This window comes from Mustelus asterias, chromosome 24 (genome assembly GCF_964213995.1).
Source record: "Mustelus asterias chromosome 24, sMusAst1.hap1.1, whole genome shotgun sequence".
Taxonomy (NCBI): domain Eukaryota; kingdom Metazoa; phylum Chordata; class Chondrichthyes; order Carcharhiniformes; family Triakidae; genus Mustelus; species Mustelus asterias.
This window is the reverse complement of record NC_135824.1, coordinates 54,091,248-54,119,066: the sequence shown is the minus strand read 5'-3', so window position 1 is coordinate 54,119,066 and position 27,819 is coordinate 54,091,248. Positions and strand designations below refer to the sequence as shown.

Genomic DNA, 27,819 nt, shown 5'->3' with positions numbered 1-27,819 from the left:
AGGAAACCCACGCAGACACGGGGAGAACATGCAGACTCCACACAGACAGGGACGCAAGCCGGGAATCAAACCCGGGTCCCTGGCGCTGCGAGGCAGCAGTGCTAACCACTAAATAAACCCCCAATAAATGCTGACCAGCCAATGATGCCCGCGTTCCATGAATTAATTAAATACCGAACATCCGGAGGATAGCCACGTCCCACGAATGTTTGAAGAAAAAAAGGCCTTGAGGTTAATCCTCCACTTTGATGTCGTTCGCCCCAAGACAGTTCCCCACCGAATATCTGCTCGCAGATTCCGGGAGATGCGGCCTGGCCCATGGGAGTTGAATTTTGGGGAGGGTGGTCTCCATGGAGATGAGCCGGGCAGGATGAAGGACCCCCTTGTTTGTGGCATTTGACCTGCCATTGAGTCCCCAGTAAGAAGTTTAACAACACCAGGTTAAAGTCCAACAGGTTTATTTGGTAGCAAAAGCCACACAGTGTGGCTTTTGCTACCAAATAAACCTGTTGGACTTTAACCTGGTGTTGTTAAACTTCTTACTGTGTTTACCCCAGTCCAACGCCGGCATCTCCACATCATTGAGTCCCCAATCAGGCATCTTCGAGGTGGCACTTTTCACAGGCCCGGTATTCTGGGCAAAAGGCCGAAGAGGGTTTGACTTTAGAACCTCGTCCGGAAGTGGACTAAGAGTTCGATTCCAGAATCGAACCGCTGCCCTTGACATTGAGGCCCGTTGTGGCATCAAGCAGCAAAGACAAATCTGGAGTCGATGGGAATCGGGGGGAAAACTTTCAGCTGATTGGAGTCATACCCAGCACAAAGGATGATGGTTGTGGATGAGGAGTGGGAAGGATCTCATTGAAACTTACAGAATACTGAAAGGCCCGGATAGAGTGGACGTGTGGAAGATGTTTCCATTAGTCGGAGAGACTGGGATCCGAGGGCACAGCCTCAGAGTAAAGGGATGACCCTTTATCATAGAACCATAGAATCCCTACAGTGCAGAAGGAGGCCATTCGGCCCATTGAGTCTGCACCGACCACAATCCCACCCTATCCCCGTAACCCCACATCTTTACCCTGCTAATCTCCCTGACACTAGAGTCAATTTAGCATGGCCAATCAACCTAACCAGCACATCTTTAGAACCGAGATGAGGAGGAATTTCTTCAGCCAGAGGGTGGTGAATCTGTGGAATTCGTTGCCACAGAAGAGGCCAGGTTATTGAGTGTCTTTAAGACAGAGATAGATAGGTTCTTGATTGGCGAGTGGGGGGTCAAAGGTTACGGGGAAAAGGCGGGAGAACGGGTTCAGAAACTTATCAGCCATGATTGAATGGTGGAGCAGACTCGATGGGCCAAATGGCCTAATTCTGTTCCTATTTCTTAATATCTGGAATTAAGAATCTACTGATGACCATGAAACCATTGTTGGAAAAACCCATCTGGTTCACTAATGTCCTTTAGGCTCATCCCTAGTTCCCCGAGGGCAGTTGAGAGTCAACCACATAGCTGTGGCTCTGGAGTCACATGTAGGCCAGACCGGGTAAGGACGGCAGATTTCCTTCCCTAAAGGGACATTAGTGAACCAGATGGGGTTTTCCGACAATGGTTTCATGGTCATCAGTAGATTCTAAAACCCACCTCTCAACTGCCCTCAGGAAAAGGGGGATGGGCAATAAATGCTGGTCCAGCCAGCGATGCCCCAGGTCCCACGAATGAATTTTAAAGAAAAGATCTTAGGATTAATATTTGAAGTCAGGCTTGGCCAGTGAGGAACTCTGGCTGACGACTGATGCAATTGGTGATGCCACTGTGGGCAGGATTTCATCACCGTGACAGGAATGAGGTAGAGAACCTGGTGAACTGGTGCGGCAACAATAATCTCTCCCTCAATGTCAACAAAATGAAGGAGATTGTCATCGACTTCAGGAAGCATAGTGGAGAACATGCCCCTGTCTACATCAACGGGGACAAAGTAGAAATGGTCGAGAGCTTCAAGTTTTTAGGTGTCCAGATCACCAATAACCTGTCCTGGTCCCTCCATGCCGACGCTATAGTTAAGAAAGCCCACCAACGCTTCTACTTTCTCAGAAGACTAAGGAAATTTGGCATGTCCGCTACGACTTTCATCAACTTTTACAGATGCACCATAGAGAGCATTCTTTCTGGTTGTATCACAGCTTGGTATGGCTCCTGCTCTGCCCAGACCACAAGAAACTACAAAAGGTCGTGAATGTAACCCAATCCATCACGCAAACCAGCCTCCCATCCATTGACTCTGTCTACACTTCCCGCTGCCTCGGCAAAGATGCCAGCATAATTAAGGACCCCACACACCCCAGACATTCTCTCTTCCACCTTCTTCCATTCAGAAGTCACGTACCAACCGACTCAAGAACAGCTTCTTCCCTGTTGCCATCAGACTTTTGAATGGACCTACCTCGCATTAAGTTGATCTTTCTTTACACCCTAGCTATGGCTGTCACACTATATTCTGCACTCTCTCCTTTCCTTCTCTCCTATATACTCTATGAACAGTATGCTTTGTCTGTATAGCGCGCAAGAAACAATACTTTTCACTGTATCCCAATAAATGCGACAATAATAAATCAAATCAATTCCCCTATGTAACCCTAGAATCATAGAAACCCTACAGTGCAGAAAGAGACCATTCAGCCCATCAAGTCTGCACCGACCACAATCCCACCCAGGCCCTACCCCCGCATCCCTACATATTTACCCTGCTAATCCCTCTAACCCTCATATTTACCCACTAATCCACGCATCCCGGAACACTCAGGGACAATTTAGCACGGCCAATCAACCTAACCCGCACATCTTTGGACTGTGGGAGGAAACCGGAGCACCCGGAGGAAACCCACGCAGACACGGGGAGAATGTGCAGACTCCACACAGACAGCGACCCGAGCCGGGAATTGAACCCAGGTCCCTGGAGCTGTGAAGCAGCAGTGCTTAACCACTGTGCCACCGTGCTGCCCTACTCTATGAACTGTATGCTGTGTCTGTATAACGTGCAAGAAACAATACTTTTCACTGTCTCCCCAGTACACGTGACAATAATAAATCAAATCAAAGCATGCGGTTTCAGACATTGCCAGTCTCTTTCCAACAAGGCATCAATTGGGGTTCTCCCAAGCCACCTGTAAGGGACAATGGTGGCACCCAAATTAAGATTTATTATTTCTTTATTCTTTCATGGGATGTGGGCGTCGCCGGCTGGGACCAGCATTTGTTACCCATCCCTAATTGCCCCTTGAACTCTCTCTCGGTCATTTCAGAGGGGCTGTGAAGACTCATAGAATCCCTACAGTGCAGGAGGAAGCCATTGAGTCTGCACCCACAATCCCACCCTGTCCCTATCCCCGTAACCCTACCTATTTACCCAGGTATTTTGTCCAAGATGTGCAGGTTAGAAACATAGAGGATAGGAGCAGGAGGAGGCCATTCGGCCCTTCGAGCCTGCTCCCCCATTCATCACCATCATGGCTGATCATCCAACTCAATAGCCTAATCCTGCTTTCTCCCCATAACCTTTCACCCCATTCGCCCCAAGTGCTATATCCAGCCGCCTCTTGAATACATTCAATGTTTTGGCATCAACTGCTTCCTGTGGTAATGAATTCCACAGGCTCACCACTCTCTGGGTGAAGAAATGTCTCCTCACCTCCGTCCTAAATGGTCTACCCCGAATCCTCAGACTGTGACCCCCTGGTTCTGGACTCCCCCCACCATCGGGAACATTCTCCCTGCATCTACCCTGTCTAGTCCTGTTAGGTGGCTTGGCCAAGCTAAATTGCCCCTTAGTCTCCCAAGATGTGCAGGTCAGGTGGATTGGCCATTGGAAATATGTGGGGATTGGGTGGGGAGTGGGGGTGGGGGGAAGAGGGCCTGAATAAGACACTCTGTCAGAGAGTCAGTGCAGACTCGATGGGCCAAATGGCCTCTTCTGCACCCAAGTGATTCTATGATTCCATGACCTTTCCACAAAAAGAAATCTTCTTACTCATTCCCATGGGCCTATTCTTACTTTTACTAACAGCATCGTTTCATTTCCATATTTTACGAACATCGATTTCAAACGATCGTGGGATTTGAACCCCTTGTCATCTGGGTTACTGGTTCCAGAGTCAATAAGTAACCCTTGCTGGACTGTATGTGGAACAGCACCACCATCTGCTGGTCAACTGCAGAACTGCAATACCCCAGCAACCATATCCAAAAGGCAAGTTCTCTCGGATGGTACGATTTCTGGTGTTTCATTTTGTTTACCTTTCTGGCGTGAGGGTGAGCCAAGAGGGCAGACGGGGTTAGGGTTAAGGTCTGACGCCCGATCTACAAGGGGCAGCACTCCCCCAGTGCCGGACCATCCGGAGTGAAGTTTCAGTGGGATCTTCCTATGCTGTCCCCCCCCCCAGGGCGGGTCGGGATACCCGTTGGAGGCCAGAGTGAAATCGATTTGCATCCAGCTAATGGGATGGGAGTTGAAGGCATGACTGAAATCTTAGACCCCCCCCCCCTCCCCATATGCCGACACGATAGTTAAGAAAGCCCCACCAACGCCTTTACATTCTCAGAAGACTAAGGAAATTTGGTATGTCAGCTACAATTCTCACCAATTTCTACAGATGCACTATAGAAAGCATCCTTTCCTGGATGTATCACAGCTTGGTATGGGGCTCCTGCTCTGCCCAAGACCACAAGTTACTATAAAGGGTCGTGAATGTAGCCCAACCCATCATCAAACCAGCCTCCCATCCATTGACTCTGTCTACACTTCCCGCTGCCTTGGCAAAGCAGCCGGCATAATCAAGGACCCCACGCGCCCCGGACATTCTCTCTTCCACCTTCTTCCGTTGGGAAAATGATACAAAAGTCTGAGGTCACGTACCAACATTAAGCTAGCGTGAAACTGATTTGCATCAAATGATTTCAAAGAACAAAGAAAATTACAGCGCAGGAACAAACCCTTCGGCCCTCCAAGCCTGCACCGACCATGCTGCCCGACTGAACTAAAACCCCCTATCCTTCCGGGGACCACATCCCTCTATTCCCACCCTATTTCATGTATTTGTCCAGACGCCCCTTAAAAGTCACTATCGTATCTGCTTCCACTACCTCCCCCGGCAGTGAGTCCCAGGCACACACCACCCTCTGTGTAAAAGACTTAGATGTGGAGGTGCCGGCGTTGGACAGGGGTAAACGCAGTAAGAAGTCTAACAACACCAGGCCAAAGTCCAACAGGTTTATTTGGTAGCAAAAGCCAGAAGCTTTCGGAACAGGCTGTTCCTTCGTGTTTGTGATCAGAACTCCCACCCACCTGACGAAGGAACAGCCTGTTCCGAAAGCTAGTGGCTTTTTCTACCAAATAAACCTGTTGGACTTTGGCCTGGTGTTGTTAGACTTCTTACTGTGAAAAGACTTAGAATCATAGAATCCCTACAGTGCAGAAGGAGGCCCTTCGGCCCATTGAGTCTGCACCGATCACAATCCCACCCAGGCCCTATTCCCGTAACCCCACATATTTACCCTGCTAATCCTCCTGACACTAAGGGTCAATTTAGCATGGCCAATCCACCTAACCCGCACATCTTTGGACTCGTACATTGAGGTTTAAAGGAGATGTACGTGGGAAGTACATTGTACTTGCCTCGTACATCTCCTTTAAACCTTGTCCCTCGCACCTTAAACCTATGCCCCCTAGTAATTGACTCTTCCACCCTGGGGAAAAAGCTTCTGACTATCCACCCTGTCCATGCCCCTCATAATCTTGGAGACTTCTATCAGGCCGCCCCTCAAGCTCCGTCGTTCTAGTGAGAACAAACCAAGTTTCTCCAACCTCTCCTCATAGCTAATACCCGCCATTCCATTTCCCTCTGAGTTTTACACTGTTATCACTTAATTCAAAATTATTATTTAGAGAGCCACAGATTGTGTGGGTTTCATGTGTATATAGCTCTTTTCTGTAAAGATCAATGGATAATCGTAAGTGTTAGCTTCTGATAAGTTGAATACTGATAGAATAAAACCATCAGATTTTGTGAAAAAAATGCATCTTGAATAATATTTCATTGTAATGATTCTGAAACAGAGAGAAGGAAAAGTGAATCTTACCGACTCAAGAACAGCTTCTTCCCTGCTGCCGTCAGACTTTTGAATGGACCTACCTCGCATTGAGAGGTGACCTGATAGAGGTGTATAAGATGTCGAGAGGTATTGATAGAGTGGATTCTCAGAGGCTTTTACCCAGGGCTGAAATGGTTGTCACGAGAGGCCACAGGTTTAGGGTGCTGGAGAGTAGGTATAGAGGAGATGTTAGGGGTAAGTTTTTCACTCAGAGGGTGGTGGGTGCGTGGAATCGGCTGCCGGTAGTGGTGGTGGTGGAAGCGGATTCGATTGAGTCTTTTAAGAGACTTTTGGATAAGTTCATGGAGGTTAGTAAGATAGAGGGTTATAGATGAGCCTAGAAGGTAAGGAAATTGTTCGGCGCAACTTGTGGGCCGAAGGGCCTGTTTGTGCTGGAGCTTTTCTATGTTCTAAGTTGATCTTTCTCTTACAACCTGGCTATGACTGTAACACTACATTCTGCACTCTCTCCTTTCCTTTAACCCTATGTATTCTATGAAATCCGACTAACTCTCCTGGCTTGAGGCAATTCACACCTCTTGTAAGAGAAAGATCAACTTAATGTGAGGCAGGTCCATTCAAAAGTCTGACGGCAGCAGGGAAGAAGCTGTTCTTGAGTCGGTAAGATTCACTTTTCCTTCTCTCTATTTCAGAATCATTACAACGAAATATTATTCAAGATGCATTTTTTTCACAAAATCTGTGATTATCCCACTCACCACTCGCACCGTCTGTACCTGTAAAGACTTGACTATCTGTAAAGGCTCGCATTCCAACCATTATCTAGCAATTGAATCTGTGTCTATATATGCCGTGTTTCTGAAACCTGCCTCTCCACTCACCTAATGAAGGAGCAGCGCTCCGAAAGCTCGTGATTTCAAATAAACCTGTTGGACTTTAACCTGGTGTTGTGAGACTTCTTACTCTATGAACAGTATGCTTTGTCTGTATAGCGCACAAGAAACAATACTTTTCACTGTATGTTAATACATGTGACAATAATAAATCAAATCAAAATCCGTTCACCCATCGGAGCGCGATTCTCCGTGATGCCAGTGGGAGGACACGCCAGTCCAGCCATGTCTGGAACAACGTGGGGGGTGGCGAAGAGGCTGGAGCTACATTTGGAGTTTGGGATGGAGACCTCCAGTGACCCTGGACCCTGGGGGGTGATGTGGGGGGAGGAGGATATTTGGTGGTAGCCAGTTGGGGGGCTGTGGGGGGGTGGAGTGGTAGTGATGGGGGGGGGGGGGGGGAAGTGTTGTTGGGAGGGGGTTGGGAGGGATGGCAGAAAGGGGGTGGGGTGGGGGGGGGGTGATTGGGTGGGTAGTGGGGGGAGGGGAGTAGTGAGGGGAGGGGGAGTGTTTGGGAGGGGTGGCAGGTGGAGGGGGTTTGGTGGGAGTTTGGTGGGAGGGGGGAGTCACCTACAGGTCTATCTTCCAGACTCCATGCTGTCAGGGAACTCCATCGAGCAGCCGCAGAATGTTCCGGAAGGCCCATCTCCACTCTTCAGCTGCGCCTCAGTGAAGTTGGGCACCGGTTAAATATGGCACCCGGACATGACGGCGGGAAGCGCGTCACCAAACCTGTCCCACCGCAGCACAGCCCCGCAATGCGTCACGAATTACGCCGGGGAATGTGCAAAATGTGGAATCCCCGACACCCACCGGAGCTGGAAGCACGCCCCTTCCCCACTCCCAGCCCCTTCCCCACTCCCAGCCCCTTCCCCACTCCCAGCCCCTTCCCCACTCCCAGCCCCTTCCCCACTCCCAGCCCCTTCCCCACTCCCAGCCCCTTCCCCACTCCCAGCCCCTTCCCCACTCCCAGCCCCTTCCCCACTCCCAGCCCCTTCCCCACTCCCAGCCCCTTCCCCACACCCAGCCCCAGCCCCACTCCCAGCCCCTGCCCCACTCCCAGCCCCTTCCACACTCCCCAGCCCCTGCCCCACTCCAAGCCCCTGCCCCACTCCCAGCCCCTGCCCCACTCCCAGCCCCTGCCCCACTCCCAGCCCCTGCCCCACTCCCAGCCCCTGCCCCACTCCCAGCCCCTGCCCCACTCCCAGCCCCTGCCCCACTCCCAGCCCCTGCCCCACTCCCAGCCCCTGCCCCACTCCCAGCCCCTGCCCCACTACCAGCCCCTGCCCCACTCCCAGCCCCTGCCCCACTCCCAGCCCCTGCCCCACTCCCAGCCCCTTCCCCACTCCTGCCCCACTCCCAGCCCCACTCCCAGCCCCTTCCCCACTCCCAGCCCCTTCCCCACTCCCAGCCCCTACCCCACTCCCAGCCCCTTACCCACTCCCAGCACCTTACCCACTCCCAGCCCCTTCCCCACTCCCAGCCCCTTCCCCACTCCCAGCCCCTTCCCCACTCCCAGCCCCTGCCCCACTCCCAGCCCCTTCCCCACTCCCAGCCCCGGCCCCACTCCCAGCCCCTTCCCCACTCCCAGCCCCTTCCCCACTCCCAGCCCCTTCCCCACTCCCAACCCCGGCCCCACTCCCAACCCCGGCCCCACTCCCAGCCCCTGCCCCACTCCCAGCCCCTGCCCCACTCCCAGCCCCTGCCCCACTCCCAGCCCCTGCCCCACTCCCAGCCCCTGCCCCACTCCCAGCCCCTGCCCCACTCCCAGCCCCTGCCCCACTCCCAGCCCCTTCCCCACTCCCAGCCCCTTCCCCACTCCCAGCCCCTGCCCCACTCCCAGCCCCTGCCCAACTCCCAGCCCCCAGCCCCACTCCCGGCCCCTGCCCCACTCCCGGCCCCTGCCCCACTCCCGGCCCCTGCCCCACTCCCGGCCCCTGCCCCACTCCCAGCCCCTGCCCCACTCCCAGCCCCTTCCCCACTCCCGGCCCCTTCCCCACTCCCGGCCCCTGCCCCACTCCCGGCCCCTTCCCCACTCCCGGCCCCTGCCCCACTCCCGGCCCCTTCCCCACTCCCGGCCCCTGCCCCACTCCCGGCCCCTGCCCCACTCCCGGCCCCTGCCCCACTCCCGGCCCCTGCCCCACTCCCGGCCCCTGCCCCACTCCCGGCCCCTTCCCCACTCCCGGCCCCTTCCCCACTCCCGGCCCCTGCCCCACTCCCGGCCCCTGCCCCACTCCCGGCCCCTTCCCCACTCCCGGCCCCTGCCCCACTCCCGGCCCCTGCCCCACTCCCGGCCCCTGCCCCACTCCCAGCCCCTGCCCCACTCCCAGCCCCAGCCCCTGCCCCACTCCCAGCCCCTGCCCCACTCCCAGCCCCTGCCCCACTCCCAGCCCCTTCCCCACTCCCAGCCCCTGCCCCACTCCCAGCCCCTGCCCCACTCCCAGCCCCTGCCCCACTCCCAGTCCCTTCCCCACTCCCAGTCCCTTCCCCACTCCCAGCCCCTTCCCCACTCCCAGCCCCTGCCCCACTCCCAGCCCCTGCCCCACTCCCAGCCCCTTCCCCACTCCCAGCCCCTTCCCCACTCCCAGCCCCTTCCCCACCCCCACTCCCAGCCCCATTCCCAGCCCCATTCCCAGCCCCTGCCCCACTCCCAGCCCCATTCCCAGCCCCATTCCCGGACCCTGCCCCATTCCCGGACCCTGCCCCATTCCCGGACCCTGCCCCACTCCCGGCCCCACTCCCGGCCCCACTCCCGGCCCCACTCCCGGCCCCACTCCCAGCCCCACTCCCAGCCCCACTCCCAGCCCCTGCCCCAGCCCCAGCCCCAGCCCCAGCCCCACTCCCAGCCCCAGCCCCACTCCCAGCCCCACTCCCAGCCCCTGCCCCACTCCCAGCCCCTGCCCCACTCCCAGCCCCTGCCCCACTCCCAGCCCCTGCCCCATTCCCGGCCCCTGCCCCATTCCCGGCCCCTGCCCCACTCCCAGCCCCACTCCCAGCCCCTGCCCCAGCCCCAGCCCCAGCCCCAGCCCCAGCCCCAGCCCCACTCCCAGCCCCTGCCCCACTCCCAGCCCCTGCCCCACTCCCAGCCCCTGCCCCACTCCCAGCCCCTGCCCCACTCCCAGCCCCTGCCCCACTCCCAGCCCCTGCCCCACTCCCAGCCCCAAACCCACATGGCGGCACAGTGGGTTAGCACTGCTGCCTCACAGCGCCAGGGACCCGGGTTCGATTCCCGGCTTGGGTCCCTGTCTGTGTGGAATTTGTATATTTTCCCCTTTTCTGTGTGGGATTCCTCCGGCTGCTCCGGTTTCCTCCGAAAGACGTGCTGGTTAGGGTGCATTGGCCATGCTCAATTCTCCCTCAGTGTAACCCGAACAGGCGCCGGAGTGTGGCGACTAGGCGATTTTCACAGTAACTTCATTGCAGTGTTAATGTAAGCCTTACTTGTGACACTAATAAAGTAAATAACCTTTTAAAACAAACCCACCATCACCATAACCACCCCCGACCTCACGTTCATCCCTGTTCCAATCATCAACACCACACCACCCCCCCCGCCGCACCCCGCACCAGGCATGCCACCTCCGCTACCGCAAGGTATGTGATGGGTTGCGTGGAACCTCCTGTCCACTCAATGTCTTTTCAGCTGAATAGCTAAGGGAAATCATTTTCAATGGTGTTATGACACAGAGGTTAATCCCCTTCGCCTCATAATCTGGTAAAAATATTTGGGAAGGTGTTAACTGTTCTACATGAATGTTTAGAAGTCATTAACATAAAGGCCTCACACTCGCGTTTAATGAGTAATTAACAAGGTAGTTTATTTAAATAACCAGGAACTTTAACTAAACAAGTAACAAGTTAACTAAGGTACGGTTCGGCTGAAATGCTGTTCGAATAATGCAAGGAATATTCATTACCAAAACAGTAATAACAGAATTTTAGTCACTCTCAAAGAAGATATACAACCAGGTCTGATAGCATTCAGAAGTTTTGGAGTTCTTCGGTAGTTGTCTGCTGTCTGTAAGCGCTGTCTGATTTTGTACCTTCTGCTGGTCAGAGGGTGAGTTATCTTAAGACCTTTCTGAAGCTAGCAGAGTTAAGAACCAACTGCTCCAGTTGATCTAACTGCCTTTTACTGCTTCAGCTGATCTGGCTCTGCTTCTGGTTGAACTCTTGGTTCAACCCCGGCTGGAACTGAACTCCAGGCAGTTGAGTTTCTCTTTTATGATCCTAATGACCTATCAACATTCCTGTACTCGGATTGGCCTTCTTGATTGATAAGGGGATCAGGGGTTATGGGGATGAGAAAAATATCAGCCATGATTGAATGGCGGGGCAGACTCGATGGGCCGAGTGGCCTAATTCTGCTCCTATGTCTTCTGGCCTGAGATTGACAACAGTAGCAAATTCGAATCTGTTGGGTTCCTTTAGCTGAGTGTCTTCTTTAAACTCATAGGCTAACAAAATGCAAAAGTCTGTTACCAGACCCAATATTTACAACACTTTCGTAAGTGGCACAATGCTTGAAATAAATGTTGCAACCTGGAGTTTGTGGGTACTCTGCATTTTAGCACAGAACTCAAAAGCAGCCTTTAAAAGGAACCACACACTGTTTTCCTACCCTCTAGCAGTATTTTATAATTCTTTTATATCTTTATAAGCATTCTTTATATCTTTACCAACTCAACTTCATAGCAGTATGAAGCAAGGCCTTCATAACAATGTGGGTGTGGGAAAGATCTTGAGTCGGGGGAAATGGAGAATTCTCGCTGGTTGGGGTTGTTGGAGGCAATGATAAGAAAATAGTTCTTGTCTCAATATTCCCAGGGTCACTCACGAGATGGATGCTAAACTGTTAAACATAATCTGAATGTTGCCGAAATCTTAATCCTCGATCCTCTCCCTCCTGTCTCTGTGGATAATTATTTGCTCTGCGTCCCAAGCATCTTATTATCCAGAGAGCCAGTTGTTGAGGGATGAAATCAGACCCAATATTTACAACACTTTCGTGAGTGGCACAGTGGGTTAGCACTGCTGCCTCACAGCATCAGGGACCCAGGTTCGATTCCAGCCTTGGGTCACTGCCTGTGCGGAGTTTCCACGTTCTCCCCCGTGTCTGCGTAGGTTTCCCCCGGGTGCTCCGGTTTCCCCCCACAGTCTGAAAGACGTGCTGGTTAGGGTGCATTGGCCGTGCGAAATTCTCCCTCAGTGCACCCGAACAGGAGTGTGGCGACTAGGGGATTTTCACAGTAACTTCATTGCAGTGTTAGTGTAAGCCTACTCGTGACACTAATAAATAAACTTTAAAAAAAATTGAAAATGGAATCAGCTTCTTGCCGGCCTCCAGCGAGTTCCTGATCCGCCAGTACCGATGGAAGATACCATGGAAAATCTACACCGGCCTAAAAACCGGATTTTTGGGCCAAATTCTTTACCCCCATTGAACCCACTGGCAGGAGCATGGGAAAATCCTTATTTGGGCATTGCCTCACCTTTAAGAGATGGCAGGATTGGATTTTCCCCAGTTTACTGGAACACATCACCTGCAGAACCCCAACACCATCCAGGACAAAGCAGCCCCGCTTGATTGGTACCACATCCACAAACATTCACTCCCTCTGCCACCGACGCTCAGTAGCAGCAGTGTGTACCATCTACAAGATGCACTGTAGCAACTCACCAAAGATCCTGAGACAGCACCTTCCAAACCCATGACCACTTCCATCTAGAAGGACAAGGGCAGCAGATACATGGGAATACCACCACCTGCAAGTTCCATCTCTGAGTTACTCGCCATCCTGACTGGGAAATATATCGCCGTTCCTTCGCAGTCGCTGGGTCAAAATCCTGGAATTCTCTCCCTAATGGCATTGTGGGTCAACCCACAGTCCCATCCAGGACTGCAGCGATTCAAGAAAACAGCTCATCACCACCTTCTCAAGGATAGCTAGGGATGGGCAATAAATGCTGGCCAGCCAGTGAGGCCCATGTCCCACGATTGAAAAAAGAAAGATGCACTCTTCCACCACGGTGACAGACACCCACACCCCGAGCATCATTGACAATCACTCACCAATGAAAGTTGTTGTTGACTGGATGATTTGCAAATTTTTTAAAATTAACTTGTGGGACTGGGTCCTTTCCCAATGCAAGTTGTTGTTGACTGGGCCCTTTCCCAATGCAAGTTGTTGTTGTTGACTGGGTCCTTTCCCAATGCAAGTTGTTGTTGACTGGGCCCTTTCCCAATGCAAGTTGTTGTTGTTGACTGGGTCCTTTCACAATGCAAGTTGTTGTTGTTGACTGGGTCCTTTCCCAATGCAAGTTGTTGTTGTTGACTGGGTCCTTCCCCAATGCAAGTTGTTGTTGTTGCCTGGGTGCTTCCCCAATGCAAGTTGTTGTTGACTGGGTCCTTTCCCAATGCAAGTTGTTGTTGACTGGGCCCTTTCCCAATGCAAGTTGTTGTTGTTGACTGGGTTCTTTTCCAATGCAAGTTGTTGTTGATTTAAGTTTAATTATTTGTCATAAGTCAGCTTAAATTAACACTGCAATGAAGTTACTGTGAAAATCAGTTGTTGTTGCCTGGGTCCTTTCCCAATGCAAGTTGTTGTTGTTTTTAAAGTTTAATTATTTGTCATAAATCAGCTTAAATTAACACTGCATTGAACTTACTGTGAAAATCAGTTGTTGTTGCCTGGATCCTTCCCCAATGCAAGTTGTTGTTGTTGCCTGGGTCCTTTCCCAATATAAGTTGTTGTTGTTGCCTGGGTCCCTCCCCAATACAAGTTGTTGTTGTTGCCTGGGTCCCTTCCCAATGCAAGTTGTTGTTGTTTACTGGGTCCTTTCCCAGTGCAAGTTTTTGTTGTTACCTGGGTGCTTCCCCAATGCAAGTTGTTGTTGTTGCCTGGGTGCTTCCCAATGCAAGTTGTTGTTGTTGCCTGGGTCCTTCCCCAATGCAAGTTGTTGTTGTTGACTGGGTGCTTCCCCAATGCAAGTTGTTGTTGACTGGGTCCTTTCCCAATGCAAGTTGTTGTTGTTGACTGGGTTCTTTCCCAATGCAAGTTGTTGTTGATTTAAGTTTAATTATTTGTCACAAGTCAGCTTAAATTAACACTGCAATGAAGTTACTGTGAAAATCAGTTGTTGTTGCCTGGGTCCTTTCCCAATGCAAGTTGTTGTTGTTTTTAAAGTTTAATTATTTGTCATAAATCAGCTTAAATTAACACTGCAATGAACTTACTGTGAAAATCAGTTGTTGTTGTCTGGATCCTTCCCCAATGCAAGTTGTTGTTGTTGCCTGGGTCCTTTCCCAATACAAGTTGTTGTTGTTGCCTGGGTCCTTCCCCAGTGCAAGTTGTTGTTGTTTCCTGGGTCCTTCCCCAGTGCAAGTTGTTGTTGTTGCCTGGGTGCTTCCCCAATGCAAGTTGTTGTTGTTGCCTGGGTCCTTCCCCAATGCAAGTTGTTGTTGTTGACTGGGTGCTTCCCAATGCAAGTTGTTGTTGCCTCGGTCCTTCCCCAATGCAAGTTGTTGTTGTTGACTGGGTACTTCCCCAATGCAAGTTGGTGTTGCCTCGGTCCTTCCCCAATGCAAGTTGTTGTTGTTGACTGGGTCCTTCCCCCAGTGTAAGTTGTATCAATGGGCTGGGGGACTGCACTCCAGTCACGGGCATTCAGCCTCTGATATTCGGGTAAGCGTTCTCCAAGGCGGCCTTCGCGACACACGACGGCGCAGAGTCGCTGAGCAGAAACTGATAGCCAAGTTCCGCACACACGAGGACGGCCTCAACCGGGATCTTGGGTTCATGTCACACTATTTGTAACCCCCACAGTTGCCTGGACCTGCAGAGTTTCACTGGCTGTCTTGTCTGGAGACAATACACATCTCTTTAGCCTGTCTTGATGCTCTCTCCACTCACGTTGTTTGTATCTTAAAGACTTGATTAGTTGTAAGTATTCGCATTCCAACCATTATTCATGTAAATTGAGCTTGTGTCTTTATATGCTCTGTTTGTGAACAGAATTCCCACTCACCTGAAGAAGGAGCTTGCAGCTCCGAAAGCTTGTGTGGCTTTTGCTACCAAATAAACCTGTTGGACTTTAACCTGGTGTTGTTAAACTTCTTGCTGTGTTTACCCCAGTCCAACGCCGGCATCTCCACATCAGGACTGCACTGCAGTCAGCGTTAAGACTACAAATCCCAGCAGGCCGCGGGGCAGCCCCCGCATCCGGCGCGGCGACGTCACGGGCTCGGCGCGGTGACGGCTGGCGCCGGCGCCGGCGCAGTGGGGGGGTGGCGTGAGGCCTAGTTTCCCCCCGTGCAGCCTGCGCGCGTCCCGCTCCATTGTCCACCCGCCCCCCCCCCCCCCACCCCGCCCCCGAGAATGGGCTCGGCCCCTCCGCCCGCCGCTTCGGCCGCCTCGTCGCGCCGCCACTCGTGCTACCTGTGCGACCTGCCGCGCATGCCGTGGGCCATGATCTGGGACTTCTCGCAGGCCGTGTGCCGGGGCTGCGTCAACTACGAGGGGGCGGACCGCATCGAGCTGGTGATCGAGCAGACCCGCCACCTCAAGCGGGCCCACGGGCTGCCGGCGCCGGGCCAGGCGGCGGCGGCAGCAGCAGCAGCAGCAGCAGCAGCGAGCCAGGCCCAGGCCCGGCCCCGCACTCCCCTCCCGCCTCCTCCTCCTCCTCCTCAGCAGCAGCACCGCCTCCTCCTGGCGGAATTCCCGCCCGATCCTCCCGCCGCGCCGCGCCGCACGCCGCTGGGCCTAACCTCGCGCCCGGGCCCGGGGCTCGAGTTAGGGCGGCGGCCGGAGCTGGAGAGGGCCCTGAGGGAGAAGGCGGCTGCCGCTGCTGCTGTTGCTGCTGCAGCCGCCGTCGCCCCCGAGGCTGCCCTGTCCGAGCTGAGCCGGGCCCTGCGACACCGCGCCGAGGAGTGGCAGGGCCGGCCGGCCGCCGTGCGGGACTCGCTGCTGGGCCTGGCCGACTGCGCGCCATTCCCCCTCCGCCTGCGGGCCGAGCCCTCGCTGCTGGCCCGGGTGCTGGCCTTCGACGCGGCCGAGCGGCCCCCTGACCGCGCCCTGGAGCTGCGCCTCTTCATCGAGTATCCCAGCGGCTCGGGCGCCGTGCACTCCGGGGTGACCGAGGCCTGCCGCCACATGCTGGCCGACAGCGCCAAGGAGGCGGCGGCGGCCGGGGGCAACCCCCCGGGCCTGGAGTGCCTGGAGTACGAGAGGAGACCCGGCCTGGGCGACTGGAGACCCCTGGCCCAGCTCCTGACGGAAGCTGCCCGCCTCTTCAAGGAGGCCGTGCCGGCTGAACTGTTGCCCGAACCCCACTCCGAGCCGGGGGGCAGCTGCTCGGGGCCCCGGGCGTCCCGTCCCGCCACCCGGCGCCGCAAAGCCTCGCCGGAGCGGGAGCCCGACGCGGGCAAGGCGGCGCCCGGCGACGGCCAGCCCTGGCCCTCCGCCGTCGGCAGCTCCCACCTGGCGCCCGAAGGCGGGCCGGCCCAGATCGGGCACTCGGCCGCCGCCGACTCCCTGGGTCCCAAGGAAGTCGGCCAGGCCGTCCACTCCACCACGCCGCCCGGCCAGAGCGGGCAGCGGCGCCTGGCCTCCCGCAACGGGGACCCCGGCGGCCCCTCCTCGGTGGAGGCGGGCCAGGGCTCCGAGCCCCCCGGCGCCCCCGACTCCTCCAACAGCCCGCTCTGCTGCACCATCTGCCACCAGCGTCTGGAGGACACCCACTTTGTCCAGTGCCCCTCGGTGCCCGGCCACAAGTTCTGCTTCCCCTGCTCACGGGAGAGCATCAAGTCGCAGGGGGCCAGCGGCGAGGTGTACTGCCCCAGCGGCGAGAAGTGCCCGCTCATTGGCTCCAACGTGCCCTGGGCGTTCATGCAAGGGGAGATCACTACCATCCTGGCGGGTGACATCAAGGTGAAGAAGGAAAGGGACCCGTGAGTCCCGGCGCCATTTGGGTCGGTGTGTCGAAAAGCGGAAGCCGTCTGCAGCCCTGTTCTTCCTGCACCCCCCCCCATCCGCAGATGGGCCAAGATGTTTCTGCCAACCAAACAAAAACACACACAAAAGACGATGGGATTAATTTGCCTGCTTGGAGGATTCCCAGGACAGATTGACAGTCGTGGGGCATTTGCCGCAATCCTCCACCCCCGTGGGCAACTTTGGCAACAGACGCTGGGTCTTCAGTGGAGGACGGGGGGGGGGGGGGCGGCACTGGCTGCCATATTGCGGCAGTTTTTAATTCTTTTGAGATTTCAACATGATTCGAACTTCAATCGCTTTGGTGCCCACGTCGTGGACTTTGAGGTGCTACAGGGGTAACTGAACACCCAGTTGTTGACACTGGTATTTTTTTGGATTAATCACTTCACGTTCATTGGACTCTGGACAACCACCTTTTTTTGTATATGTGCGTTTGTGTACGTGTGTTTATCCGTTGTGCGGCGTCCCTTCCCATTCCAGTTGGAGAAATGCAACAAGAGGCGTCTATGATGTTTTAATGTGACTTTTCTTCTCCCCATTCCACCCCCCCCTTGTGTTTGTACACTGCCCAATCACTATATCACTGTGCCATAGACAGCAATGAAGATTTGAGTACTGCTTTCAAAATTGGGGAAAGGGGTGTGTGTGTTGGGGGCGTGGTGGGTGAGCAGTGTGTATTGTTTCCAGGAACTGGTGTCCTAGCATCATGCAGATTCACACTACGCAGTATAACTCCGGTCCAGAGCCCTCACGGGTTGACATTTTAAGAAGAGAGAAAAAAATAAATGGACCCACCACAGGTTGAACTGCCAGGGTTGCGGATGCATCCCGAGGTTGTGTTTGGTTGTAGGGTCGATTGGGAGCTTTCTCGAATCACTTGTCTTACCAAGACCTCTACCAGCTCCTCGATTACTCGATTGGTTAAGGCGCAGATTAGCCAGGCTGGGACACTAAACCTGGTGCGTGCTTAATTATCTGCTAACAGTTTTGTGAGGGGATTGATTTGGGAGGGGGGTGTCTCACTTGACCGTGGCACTCTTATCCGCTCCACCCCCTAGATTAAGGAAAGGAAGGGTGGGGGTTCCGCTCTCCTGCTTGCTGTGTGGCGACTACTCCTGGGAACGTGTGCGAACTGAACGAGCGGGTGACAGACCCCTGGCAACGATGCTCCCCTTGGTCGAATGGCCTCGGTGAATTCCCGCCGTCTGAAAGACAAGGCGACGGAGTGGGATGGCTGGTCTTCCACTTGGCGACATTCCCCCCCCTCCCGTCCCCTCTTCCCCCCCCCCCCCCCCCACCACCACCCAAACCCCATAAGATCAGCAGCCACGCAGTGGGAGAAGGGAAGATGGATTCTCAGCCGATGGTCTGGGGCTGTGGTTTGATGGCTGCGAACTGCCTTCAGGGTAAAAGATAAGCGCAAGTGGTGTGTACCATCGAGGGTGAAGCCGGGCGTTTTAACCTCCATGACTGCCTTCCTTTTGTGTGGGGGTGAAAGGCGTTTCATCCGTGTTCGGCCAGCACAATATGGCAGGAGTCTGTACCGGAGGGTAGACAGTGAGCCCGATTTACCCTGGCTGTCAATGAACCCCACAAGGTGTGCTGAGCTAACCACTCGTGGCGGCGGGCCTCCGTGACTTGAGACTGCAGTTTGCTCAGGACGGCGCATGTGAAAGATTGCCTCCGATGAGAGACCTCTTGATTCCTTGGCCGCCTCCGCAGCGAGCACTTTGGGTACAGCCTTGGTGGGCAGTGGAGTGCCTTGTGAGGCTGAGCCTTGGCCAGAGCTGTGAGCGGGGTGGGTCTTAATCAAATGCTGTAATTATAATGACTGACTGGTTTCCGCCTTTTTTATTTGATCATCTCGTGTGTGTATAAAATGCAACTTTTTTTTAAAAAGAAAATGATAAAACTACTACACCCCTTGCAAGTAACAGTGAGCATCTGGGGAGGTTTCCATTGTGTGATCTGATTTACCAGTGTGTGCTGCGTCTCTTGATTCCTGTGATTGTACTGCCTGTTTCCTCCTCCCCTCCTGTTGTAATAATCTGTAATTACTGTAGCTGGTGATAATCATGGTTTAACAGAAGAATGTTCTTTTTTTTTATATATTTAAATTCTAAATCCCCACGAAATAAAGCCCTTTTTACTGGGATTTGAATTGTTGAATGATGGAACGAGCGATAAAAGATGGCATCCAAATGAGATGTGCAGGCGGGTTTGTCTGGCGTGGTGTAGAACCTTGATCGTTGGCCTTTTCTGCCCATCCTTAGTTGCCCTGGTGGTGAGCCGCCTTCTGGAAAGCGCGTGCAGCGAAGGTTCTTTCCATAATACAGACAAAAAAAAATTACTCGGCGGGTCAGGTAAGGTCCGTGGAGAGAGAGGAGCTGAGCTTGCGTTTCAGGCCAATGACGACCCTTGGGGTTCAAGAGAAGAGGCACGTCAACCTAGCTGACACCCGAATGAAAGATCCCCGTTGCATTGACCGTGACTCCAAACCACACGATCATTTATGGAGGCTGCAGCAGGGACAGAGAGAGACTGGCTATAATTCTAAGCCGAACGCCAGTCAGATGTGTCCCATAGAGCGGACTTGGGACCTGTGGTGTTCCCATGATGATGCTCTTGTCAACAGAGTAGCTCGTGGGAGAAAGCGCTAGGAGACGGTTGCCATCATCGCGGTTAGAAACTACTCCACAACATGTTTTGATGGCTATTTAAAGTTCCAACAGTGACGAGTGGTGTTGCAAAAGCAAAATACTGCAGATGCTGGCAATCCGAAATGCAGTAAGAGTTTTAACAACACCAGGTTAAAGTCCAACAGGTTTATTTGGTAGCAAATGCCATTAGCTTTCAGAGCGCTGCTCCTTCGTCAAATGGAGTGGATATCTGCTCTCAAACAGGGCACAGAGACACAAAATCAAGTTACAGAATACTGATTAGAATGCGAATCTCTACAGCCAACCAGGTCTTAAAGATACAGACAATGTCAGTGGAGGGAGCATTAAGCACAGGTTAAAGAGATGTGTATTGTCACCAGACAGGACAGCCAGTGAGATCCCCACACCCCCACTTCTTGCCTTCAAACAACCGCACAACCTCAAACAGACCATTGTCCGCAGCAAACTACCCAGCCTTCAGGAGAACAGTGACGACGACACCACACAACCCTGCCACAGCAACCTCGGCAAGATGTGCTGGATCATCGACACGGATGCCATCATCTCACGTGAGAACACCATCTACCAGGTACACGTTACCTACTCTTGCAACTCGGCCAACGTTGTCTACCTGATACGCTGCAGGAAAGGATGTCCCGAAGCATGGTACATTGGGGAAACTATGCAGATGCTGCGACAATGGATGAATGAACTCCGCTTGACAATCACCAGGCAAGACTGTTCTCTTCCTGTTGGGGAGCACTTCAGCGGTCACGGGCATTTAGCCTCTGATCTTCGGGTAAGCATTCTCCAAGGTGGCCTTCACAACACACGACAGCGCAGAGTCGCTGAGCAGAAACTGATAGCCAAGTTCCGCACACATGAGGACGGCCTAAACCGGGATGTTGGGTTTATGTCACACTATCAGTAACCCCCACAGCTTGCCTCCTGGACTTGCAGAATCTCACTGGCTGTCCTGTCTGGAGACATTACACATTTCTTTAACCTGTGCCAAATGCTCCCTCCACTCACATTGTCTGTACCTTTAAGACCTGGTTGGCTGTAGAGATTCGCATTCTAATCCGTATTCTGTAACTTGATTTTGTGTCTCTGTGCCCTGTTTGAGAGCAGATATCCACTCCATCTGACGAAGGAGCAGCGCTCCGAAAGCTAATGGCATTTGCTACCAAATAAACCTGTTGGACTTTAACCTGGTGTTGCTAAAACTCTTACTGTGTTTACCCCAGTCCAACGCCGCCATCTCCACATCAATCCGAAATGCAAGCAGAGAAAGTGCCGGAAAAACTCAACGGGTCTGGCAGCGTCTGTGGAGGGGGAAACAGTTAGCGTTTCGAGTCCAGTGCGAGTCTTCAGAACTGAAGAAAGGTAGGAGTGTCGCGGGTTATGTAGAAGTGTCGTGGATTTTATACTGTTGGTATAGGGGCAAGTGGTGCAAAGGGAAGGGCAAGGGAAGTGAGATGACAAAATATGTCACAAAGGAGTTTTGCGGGAAGGGGGGGGGATTCCATTTCATGGGGCATTGGCATCAGTATTGGAACAGGAGGGATCTGTACCATTGGGACAGTCCACCTGAACCGATCTGGGACCAAGGACTTTAAACTGGTGGTTGTGGGGGGAGGGGGGGGGGGCGGCTGAAGGGAAGGGAAGGGTAAAACTATAAGTATAATGGTTAATGGGAAACAAAACAGGTTAGTATGTGAGGGGAAGATAGAGGTTAATAGGATGAACAGGCAGGGCCAGTCTAATGACCAGCAGAGATTAGGTGGGAAAGCAGGCACTAATGAAGATATAAAGATTCTACAGACTGGTATCGATAGGCTAGGAGAATGGGCCAAAATTTGGCAGATGGAGTTTAATGTGGATAAGTGTGAGCTTATCCATTTTGGCAGAAAAAATAGGCAAATTATTGGAAAGCAGATTCAAGGTGCATCCGGACAGAGGGATCTGGGTGTCTGTGTTCATGAACCGCAGAGAGTCGATATGCAGATGCAGCACAGAATAAAAAAGGCAAATGGGATGTTGGCATTTATTGCAAAAGGACTGGAGTATAAGAGTAGAGAAGTGTTGTTGCAATTGTATCGGGTGTTGGTGAGACCACATCTGGAGTATTGTGTCCAGTTTTGGTCTCCTTATTTGAGGAAGGATGCGGTGGCATTGGAGGCAGTTCAGAGGAGGTTCACCAGATTGATGCCGGGGATGAAAGAGGTTGATGTTCGAGGAGAGATTAAACAGTTTGGGTTTATACTCGCTGGAGGTTAGAAGGACGAGAGGGGATCTGATCGAGGTATATAAAACTTTAAAAGGGGCTGATAAAATAAATGTAGACCAAATGTTTCCTCTTGTGGGGCAATCTGGAACAAGAGGACACAGGGTACAGGTCGAGAGGCGGTAGATTTAAAACTGAGATGAGGAGGAACTACTTCTCGCAGAGGGTGGTGAATTTGTGGAACTCGCTGCCCCATCGCGCGGTGGAGTCTGAATCATTGAATGGTTTCAAGAAGGAGATAGATATATTTCTCATTTTAAAGAAAAGGGATATGGGGAACAGGTGGGGAGGTGGATTGGAGAACAGGGAGAGATCAGCCATGATCTGATTGGCGGAGCAGGCTCGAAGGGCTGAATGGCCTACTTCTCCTGTTCTTAATGGGAGTAGTAATGATACTGATAAAGAAGCAAAAGATTTGGTCTGGAGTAGGTGTGAATAGCAGAGTAAAGGTCAGCACTGTCTGAAAGCAAACACAGGGGAACAAGATATTGACTGGGGATGGGTGGGGTGATGTGGGAGCCCAAAGAAGTAGGGGAGATCCTAAATGAATACTTTGCGTCGGTATTCACAAAGGAGAGGGATGTGTTGACTGGGAGTGTCTCGGAGAGGAGTGTTGAACCGTTGGAGAAAATCTCCATTACAAGGGAGGAAGTGTTAGGTTTGTTAGAGCATATAAAGACTGACAAATCCCCAGGGCCTGATGGAATCTATCCAAGGCTGCTCAGGGAGACAAGAGATGAAATCGCTGGGCCTCCGAGGCAAATCTTTGTCTCGTCACTGGACACAGGTGAGGTCCCAGAGGATTGGAGGATAGCTAATGTGGTCCCGTTATTTAAGAAGGGTAGGAAGGATAACCCGGGTAATTATAGGCCGGTGAGCTTGACGTCCGTGGTGGGGAAGTTGTTGGAGAAGATTCTTAGAGATAGGATGTGTGCGCATTTAGAAAGGAATAAACTCATTAACGATAGTCAGCATGGTTTTGTGAGAGGGAGGTCATGCCTCACTAACCTGGTGGTGTTTTTTGAAGAAGTGACCAGAATGGTTGACGAGGGAAGGGCCGTGGATGTCGTCTATATGGACTTTAGTAAAGCGTTTGACAAAGTCCCTCATGGTAGGCTGGTGAAAAAGGTTGGATCTCATGGGATAAAGGGGGAGGTGGTTAGATGGGTGGAGAACTGGCTTGGTCACAGAAGACAGAGGGTGGTAGTGGAAGGGTCTTTTTCCGGCTGGAGGCCTGTGACTAGTGGTGTTCCGCAGGGCTCTGTATTGGGACCTCTGCTGTTTGTGATTTATATAAACGATTTGGAAGAAGGTGTAACTGGGGTGATCAGTAAGTTTGCGGACGACACAAAATTGGCAGGACTTGCAGATAGTGAGGAGCATTGTCAGAAGCTACAGAAGGATATAGATAGGCTGGAAATTTGGACAAAGAAATGGCAGATGGAGTTCAATCCTGATGAATGCGAAGTGATGCATTTTGGTAGAAATAATGTAGGGAGGAGCTATACGATAAATGGCAGAACCATAAAGGGTGTCGATACGCAGAGGGACCTGGGTGTGCAAGTCCACAGATCCTTGAAAGTGACGTCACAGGTGGTGAAGAAGGCATATGGCATGCTTGCCTTTATAGGACGAGGCATAGAGTATAAAAGTTGGGGTCTGATGTTGCAGTTGTATAGAACGTTGGTTCGGCCGCATTTGGAATACTGCGTCCAGTTCTGGTCGCCACACTACCAGAAGGACGTGGAGGCTTTGGAGAGAGTACAGAGGAGTTTTACCAGGATGTTGCCTGGTATGGAGGGGCTTAGTTATGAGGAGAGATTGGGTAAACTGAGGTTGTTCTCCCTGGAAAGACAGAGGATGAGGGGAGACTTAATAGAGGTGTATAAAATTATGAAAGGCACAGATAGGGTGAACGGTGGGAAGCTTTTCCCCAGGTCGGTGGTGACGTTCACGAGGGGTCATAGGTTCAAGGTGAAGGGGGGGAGGTTTAACACAGATATCAGAAGGACATATTTTACACAGAGGGTGGTGGGGGCCTGAAATGCGCTGCCGGGCAAGGTGGTGGAGGCGGACACACTGGGAACGTTTAAGACTTATCTAGACAGCTATATGAACGGAGTGGGAATGGAGGGATACAAAAGAATGGTCTAGTTGGACCAGGGAGCGGCATGGGCTTGGAGGGCCGAAGGGCCTGTTCCTGTGCTGTATTGTTCTTTGTTCTTTGTTCTATGTATTTGAAAACAGAGTGAGAGTTCATGGTCTGAAGTTGTTGAACTCAGTGCTGAGGCCAGAAGGCTGTAAAGCAACTTATTGGGAAATGGAATTATAGAATCCCTACAGAAGGAGACCATTTGGCCCATCGAGTCTGCATCGACAACAATCCCGCCCAAGCCCTATCCCCGTGACCCCACATATTTACCCTGCAAATCCCCCTGACACTAAGGGTCAATTTAGCACGGCCAATCCACCTAACCTGTACATCTTTGGATTGTGGGAGGAAACCCACAGAGACACGGGGAGAACGTGCAAACTCCACACACACACGGTCATCCAAGGCCAGAATTGAACCCGGGTCCCTGGTGCCATGCGGTAGCAATGCTTGCTGCCATGCTACCCACATTGTTGGCTATTTACTCCCAGATTTAATTCAAATCACTGAGACGGTGCATATTGGAACAGGAGCTCGCAGGGCGATTAGTATCGGTCCCTGAATGCTATCATTTGGACGCAGCAGTTTATCAATGTTGTAAATGTTAGAATAGAGGAGGCTGCTGCAGAATTAAAAGCCTCAACATGGATGGGGCTCCCATCCTAGAGCACTTTCACTGAAGGATAGATACTTCAAGAAATGAGACATGTGCTTTGCAAATCCCTTGCCGATCTCCAGAATCAGGAGTGCTCCAACTTCCAACCTACAGCAATGTGCATTTATCTGGGAGTCACCTTGGAGCTCCTCAACACTGACTCTGGACTCTGTGTCTGTGTGGGTTTCCTCCCGGATGCTCCAGTTTCCTCCCAAAGTCCAAAGATGTGCGGGTTACGTTGATTGACTGTGCTAAGTTGCCCCTTAGTGTCAGGGGGACTAGCAGGGTAAATGCATGGGGTTACGGGGATAGGGCGTGGGTGGGATTGTTGTCGGCGCTGGCTCGATGGGCTGAATGGCCTCCTTCTGCACTGTAGGGATTCTATGTCACCATCTGTCATCTCGGAGCCCACTATATTTCTCATGACTTTTATGAGGTAGTGAGAGGGACGGCCATATGAGGAAAGATTAAACAGTTTGGGTCTGTCCTCCCTGGAGTTCAGAAGAATGAGAGGTAATGTGATTGAAACATCTAAGATTCCCAGGGGGCTCGACAGGGTAAATGTTGGGAGGATGTTTCCACTGATGGGACCAGAGGGCACAGTCGCAGAATAAGGGGGAGCTCATTTAAGATGGATTTAGGGAAGAATTTCTTCTGAGTGGCGAATCTTTGGAATTCTTTACCCCATGAAGCTGTGGAGACTGAGTCCTTGAACATCCTCAAGGCTGAGATCGGTAGGTTTTTAATCCAGTGGAGGAATTAAGCGTTACAGAGGGAAGGCAGGAAAGTGGACTTAGTGAGTGTTAGATCAAGACATTTGATGCCAAAACATTGAATGTATTCAAGAGGTGGCTGGATATAGCACTTGGGGCGAATGGGATCAAAGGTTATGGGGAAAAAGCAGAATTGAGTTGGATGATCAGTATTGATTGTAATGAATGGCGGAGCAGGCTCGAAGGGCCGAATGGCCTCCGCCTGCTCCTATCTTCTATGTTTCTATCAGCCATGATCTTATTAAATGGCAGAGCAGGCTCGAAGGGCTGAGTGGTCTCCCGTTCCTATTTCTTATGGTCATATTACCATCCAGCCAAGAGTTTGACCCTGGTTCAATGGAGAGTGCAGGAGCAGGTACCGACATACCTCAAGATGAGATGTCGGCCTGGCGAAGCTACAACACAGGACTACTTGTGTGCCAAACAGCAGAAACAACATGTGATGGAGCTAAGCGATCCTCCAACCGACAGATCACATCAAAGCTCTGTAGTCCTGCCATATCCAGTCATGAGTGGTACTGGACTGGAGGAAGAGGTGGAGGCTCCACAAATATCCCCATCCCCAATGGGGGGGATGCTGGCACACCAGTCCAAAGATGAGGTTGAACAACGTCTGCAACTATATAATTATAAGTGAATAATGATTAATCAATCCAGCCTCCCCCTTGAGTTCCCTCACATCATGGATACCAAATCCTGTTAATTCACTCCACATAGTATCAAGAAACGGCTGACAGCACATTTTTTATGTTCATGGGACATGGGCGTCGCTGGCCATGCCAGCATTTATTGCCCATTCCTAGTTGCCCTTGGGAAGGTGGTGGCGAGCTGCCTTCTTGAATCGCTGCAGTCCATGTGCTGTGGGTTGACCCACAATGCCGTTAGGGAGGGAATTCCAGGATTTTGACCCAGCGACTGCGAAGGAACGGCGATATATTTCCAAGTCAGGATGGTGAGCGGCTCGGAGGGGAACTTGCAGGTGGTGGTGTTCCCATGTATCTGCTGCCCTTGTCCTTCGAGATGGAAGTGGCCATGGGTTTGGAAGGTGCTGTCTAAGGATCTTTGGTGAATTGCTGCAATGGGTAATTGCAAAGGCTATGTGCTCCAGCAAATTCACAGCTTTATTGGTGAAGGTCTGTGCCCCAGAACTAGCTGTGTCCCTAACCAAGCGGTTCCAATACAGCCACTACAACGGCATTTACACAATGTGGAAAATTGCCCAGGTATGTCCTGTACGGGACAAATCGAACCTGACCAACTACAGGCCATCAGTAAGGTGATGGAAGGGGTCATCAACAGTGCCATCAAGCAGCACTTACTCAGCAATAACCTGCTCGCTGACGCCCAGTTTGGGTTCTGCCAGGGCCGCTCAGCTTCTGACCTCATTACAGCCTTGGTCCAAACATGGACAAAAGAGGTGAACTCCAGAGGTGAGGTGAGAGTGAGTGTCCTTAATATCGAGGCAACTTACAACCGAGTCTGGCATTGAGAAGTTCCAGCGAAACTAGAATCAACTGAATTGGAAACTCTCCATTGTTCGGAATCACACCCAGCACGGTGGAAGATGGTTATGGTTGCTGGAGGTCAGTCCCAGGACCTCGCTGTAGGAGTCCCTCAGGATGGTGTCCTAGGCCCAACCATCTTCAGCTGGTTCATCAATGACCTTCCTTCCATCATAAGATCAGAAGTGGGATGTACACTGGTGACTGCACAATGCTCAGCACCAGTTGCGACTCCTCAGATACCAAAGCAGTCCATATCCAAATGCAGTAACATTCATGCCACACAAGTGCCAGGCAATGGCCGTTTCCAACAAGAGAGAATCTCATTTAAGTTTATAATTGGTGCAACAAGTAGGCTTACATTAACACTGCAATGAAGTTACTGTGAGAATCCCCTAGTCGCCACACTCCAGCGCCTGTTCGGGTACACTGAGGAAGAATTTAGCATGGCCAATGCACATAACCACGTCTTTCAGACTGTGGGAGGAAACTGTAGCACCCGGAGGAAACCCACGCAGACACAGGGATAACGTGCAAACTCCACACAGACAGCGACCCAAGCCGGGAATCGAACCCGGGTCCTCAGCGCTGTGAGGCAGCAGTTCTAACCTACTGTGCCGCCATACACATGTCTTGTCATTCAATGGCATTACTATCACTGATTTCTCCCCCCTCTGCCATCAACATCCTGGGGGGTTATCAATGACTGAACTCGTGACACTAATAATAAATAAACTTTAAGATGTGTAGGTTAGGTAGTAAATCAGATGGACTACACCCCAGAGTTCTGAAG

General features: G+C 52.4%; 1 protein-coding gene across 1 annotated transcript; it reads left to right on the top strand.

Annotated features, from left to right (window-relative positions):
* Positions 1 to 15,367: 15,367 nt before the first annotated feature.
* On the top strand, positions 15,368 to 19,145 carry LOC144511399 (interferon regulatory factor 2-binding protein 1-like). The gene has a single exon (XM_078241716.1). It carries the CDS (start codon positions 15,381 to 15,383, stop codon positions 16,953 to 16,955), a length of 1,575 nt encoding a protein of 524 aa, XP_078097842.1. The 5' UTR covers positions 15,368 to 15,380; the 3' UTR covers positions 16,956 to 19,145.
* The last annotated feature ends 8,674 nt before the right edge of the window (positions 19,146 to 27,819 follow it).

What these genes read in the sequence shown, in the direction of transcription:
- LOC144511399 (XM_078241716.1), top strand. Translation starts at nt 15,381, where the DNA reads ATGGGCTCGGCCCCTCCGCCCGCCGCTTCGGCCGCCTCGTCGCGCCGC.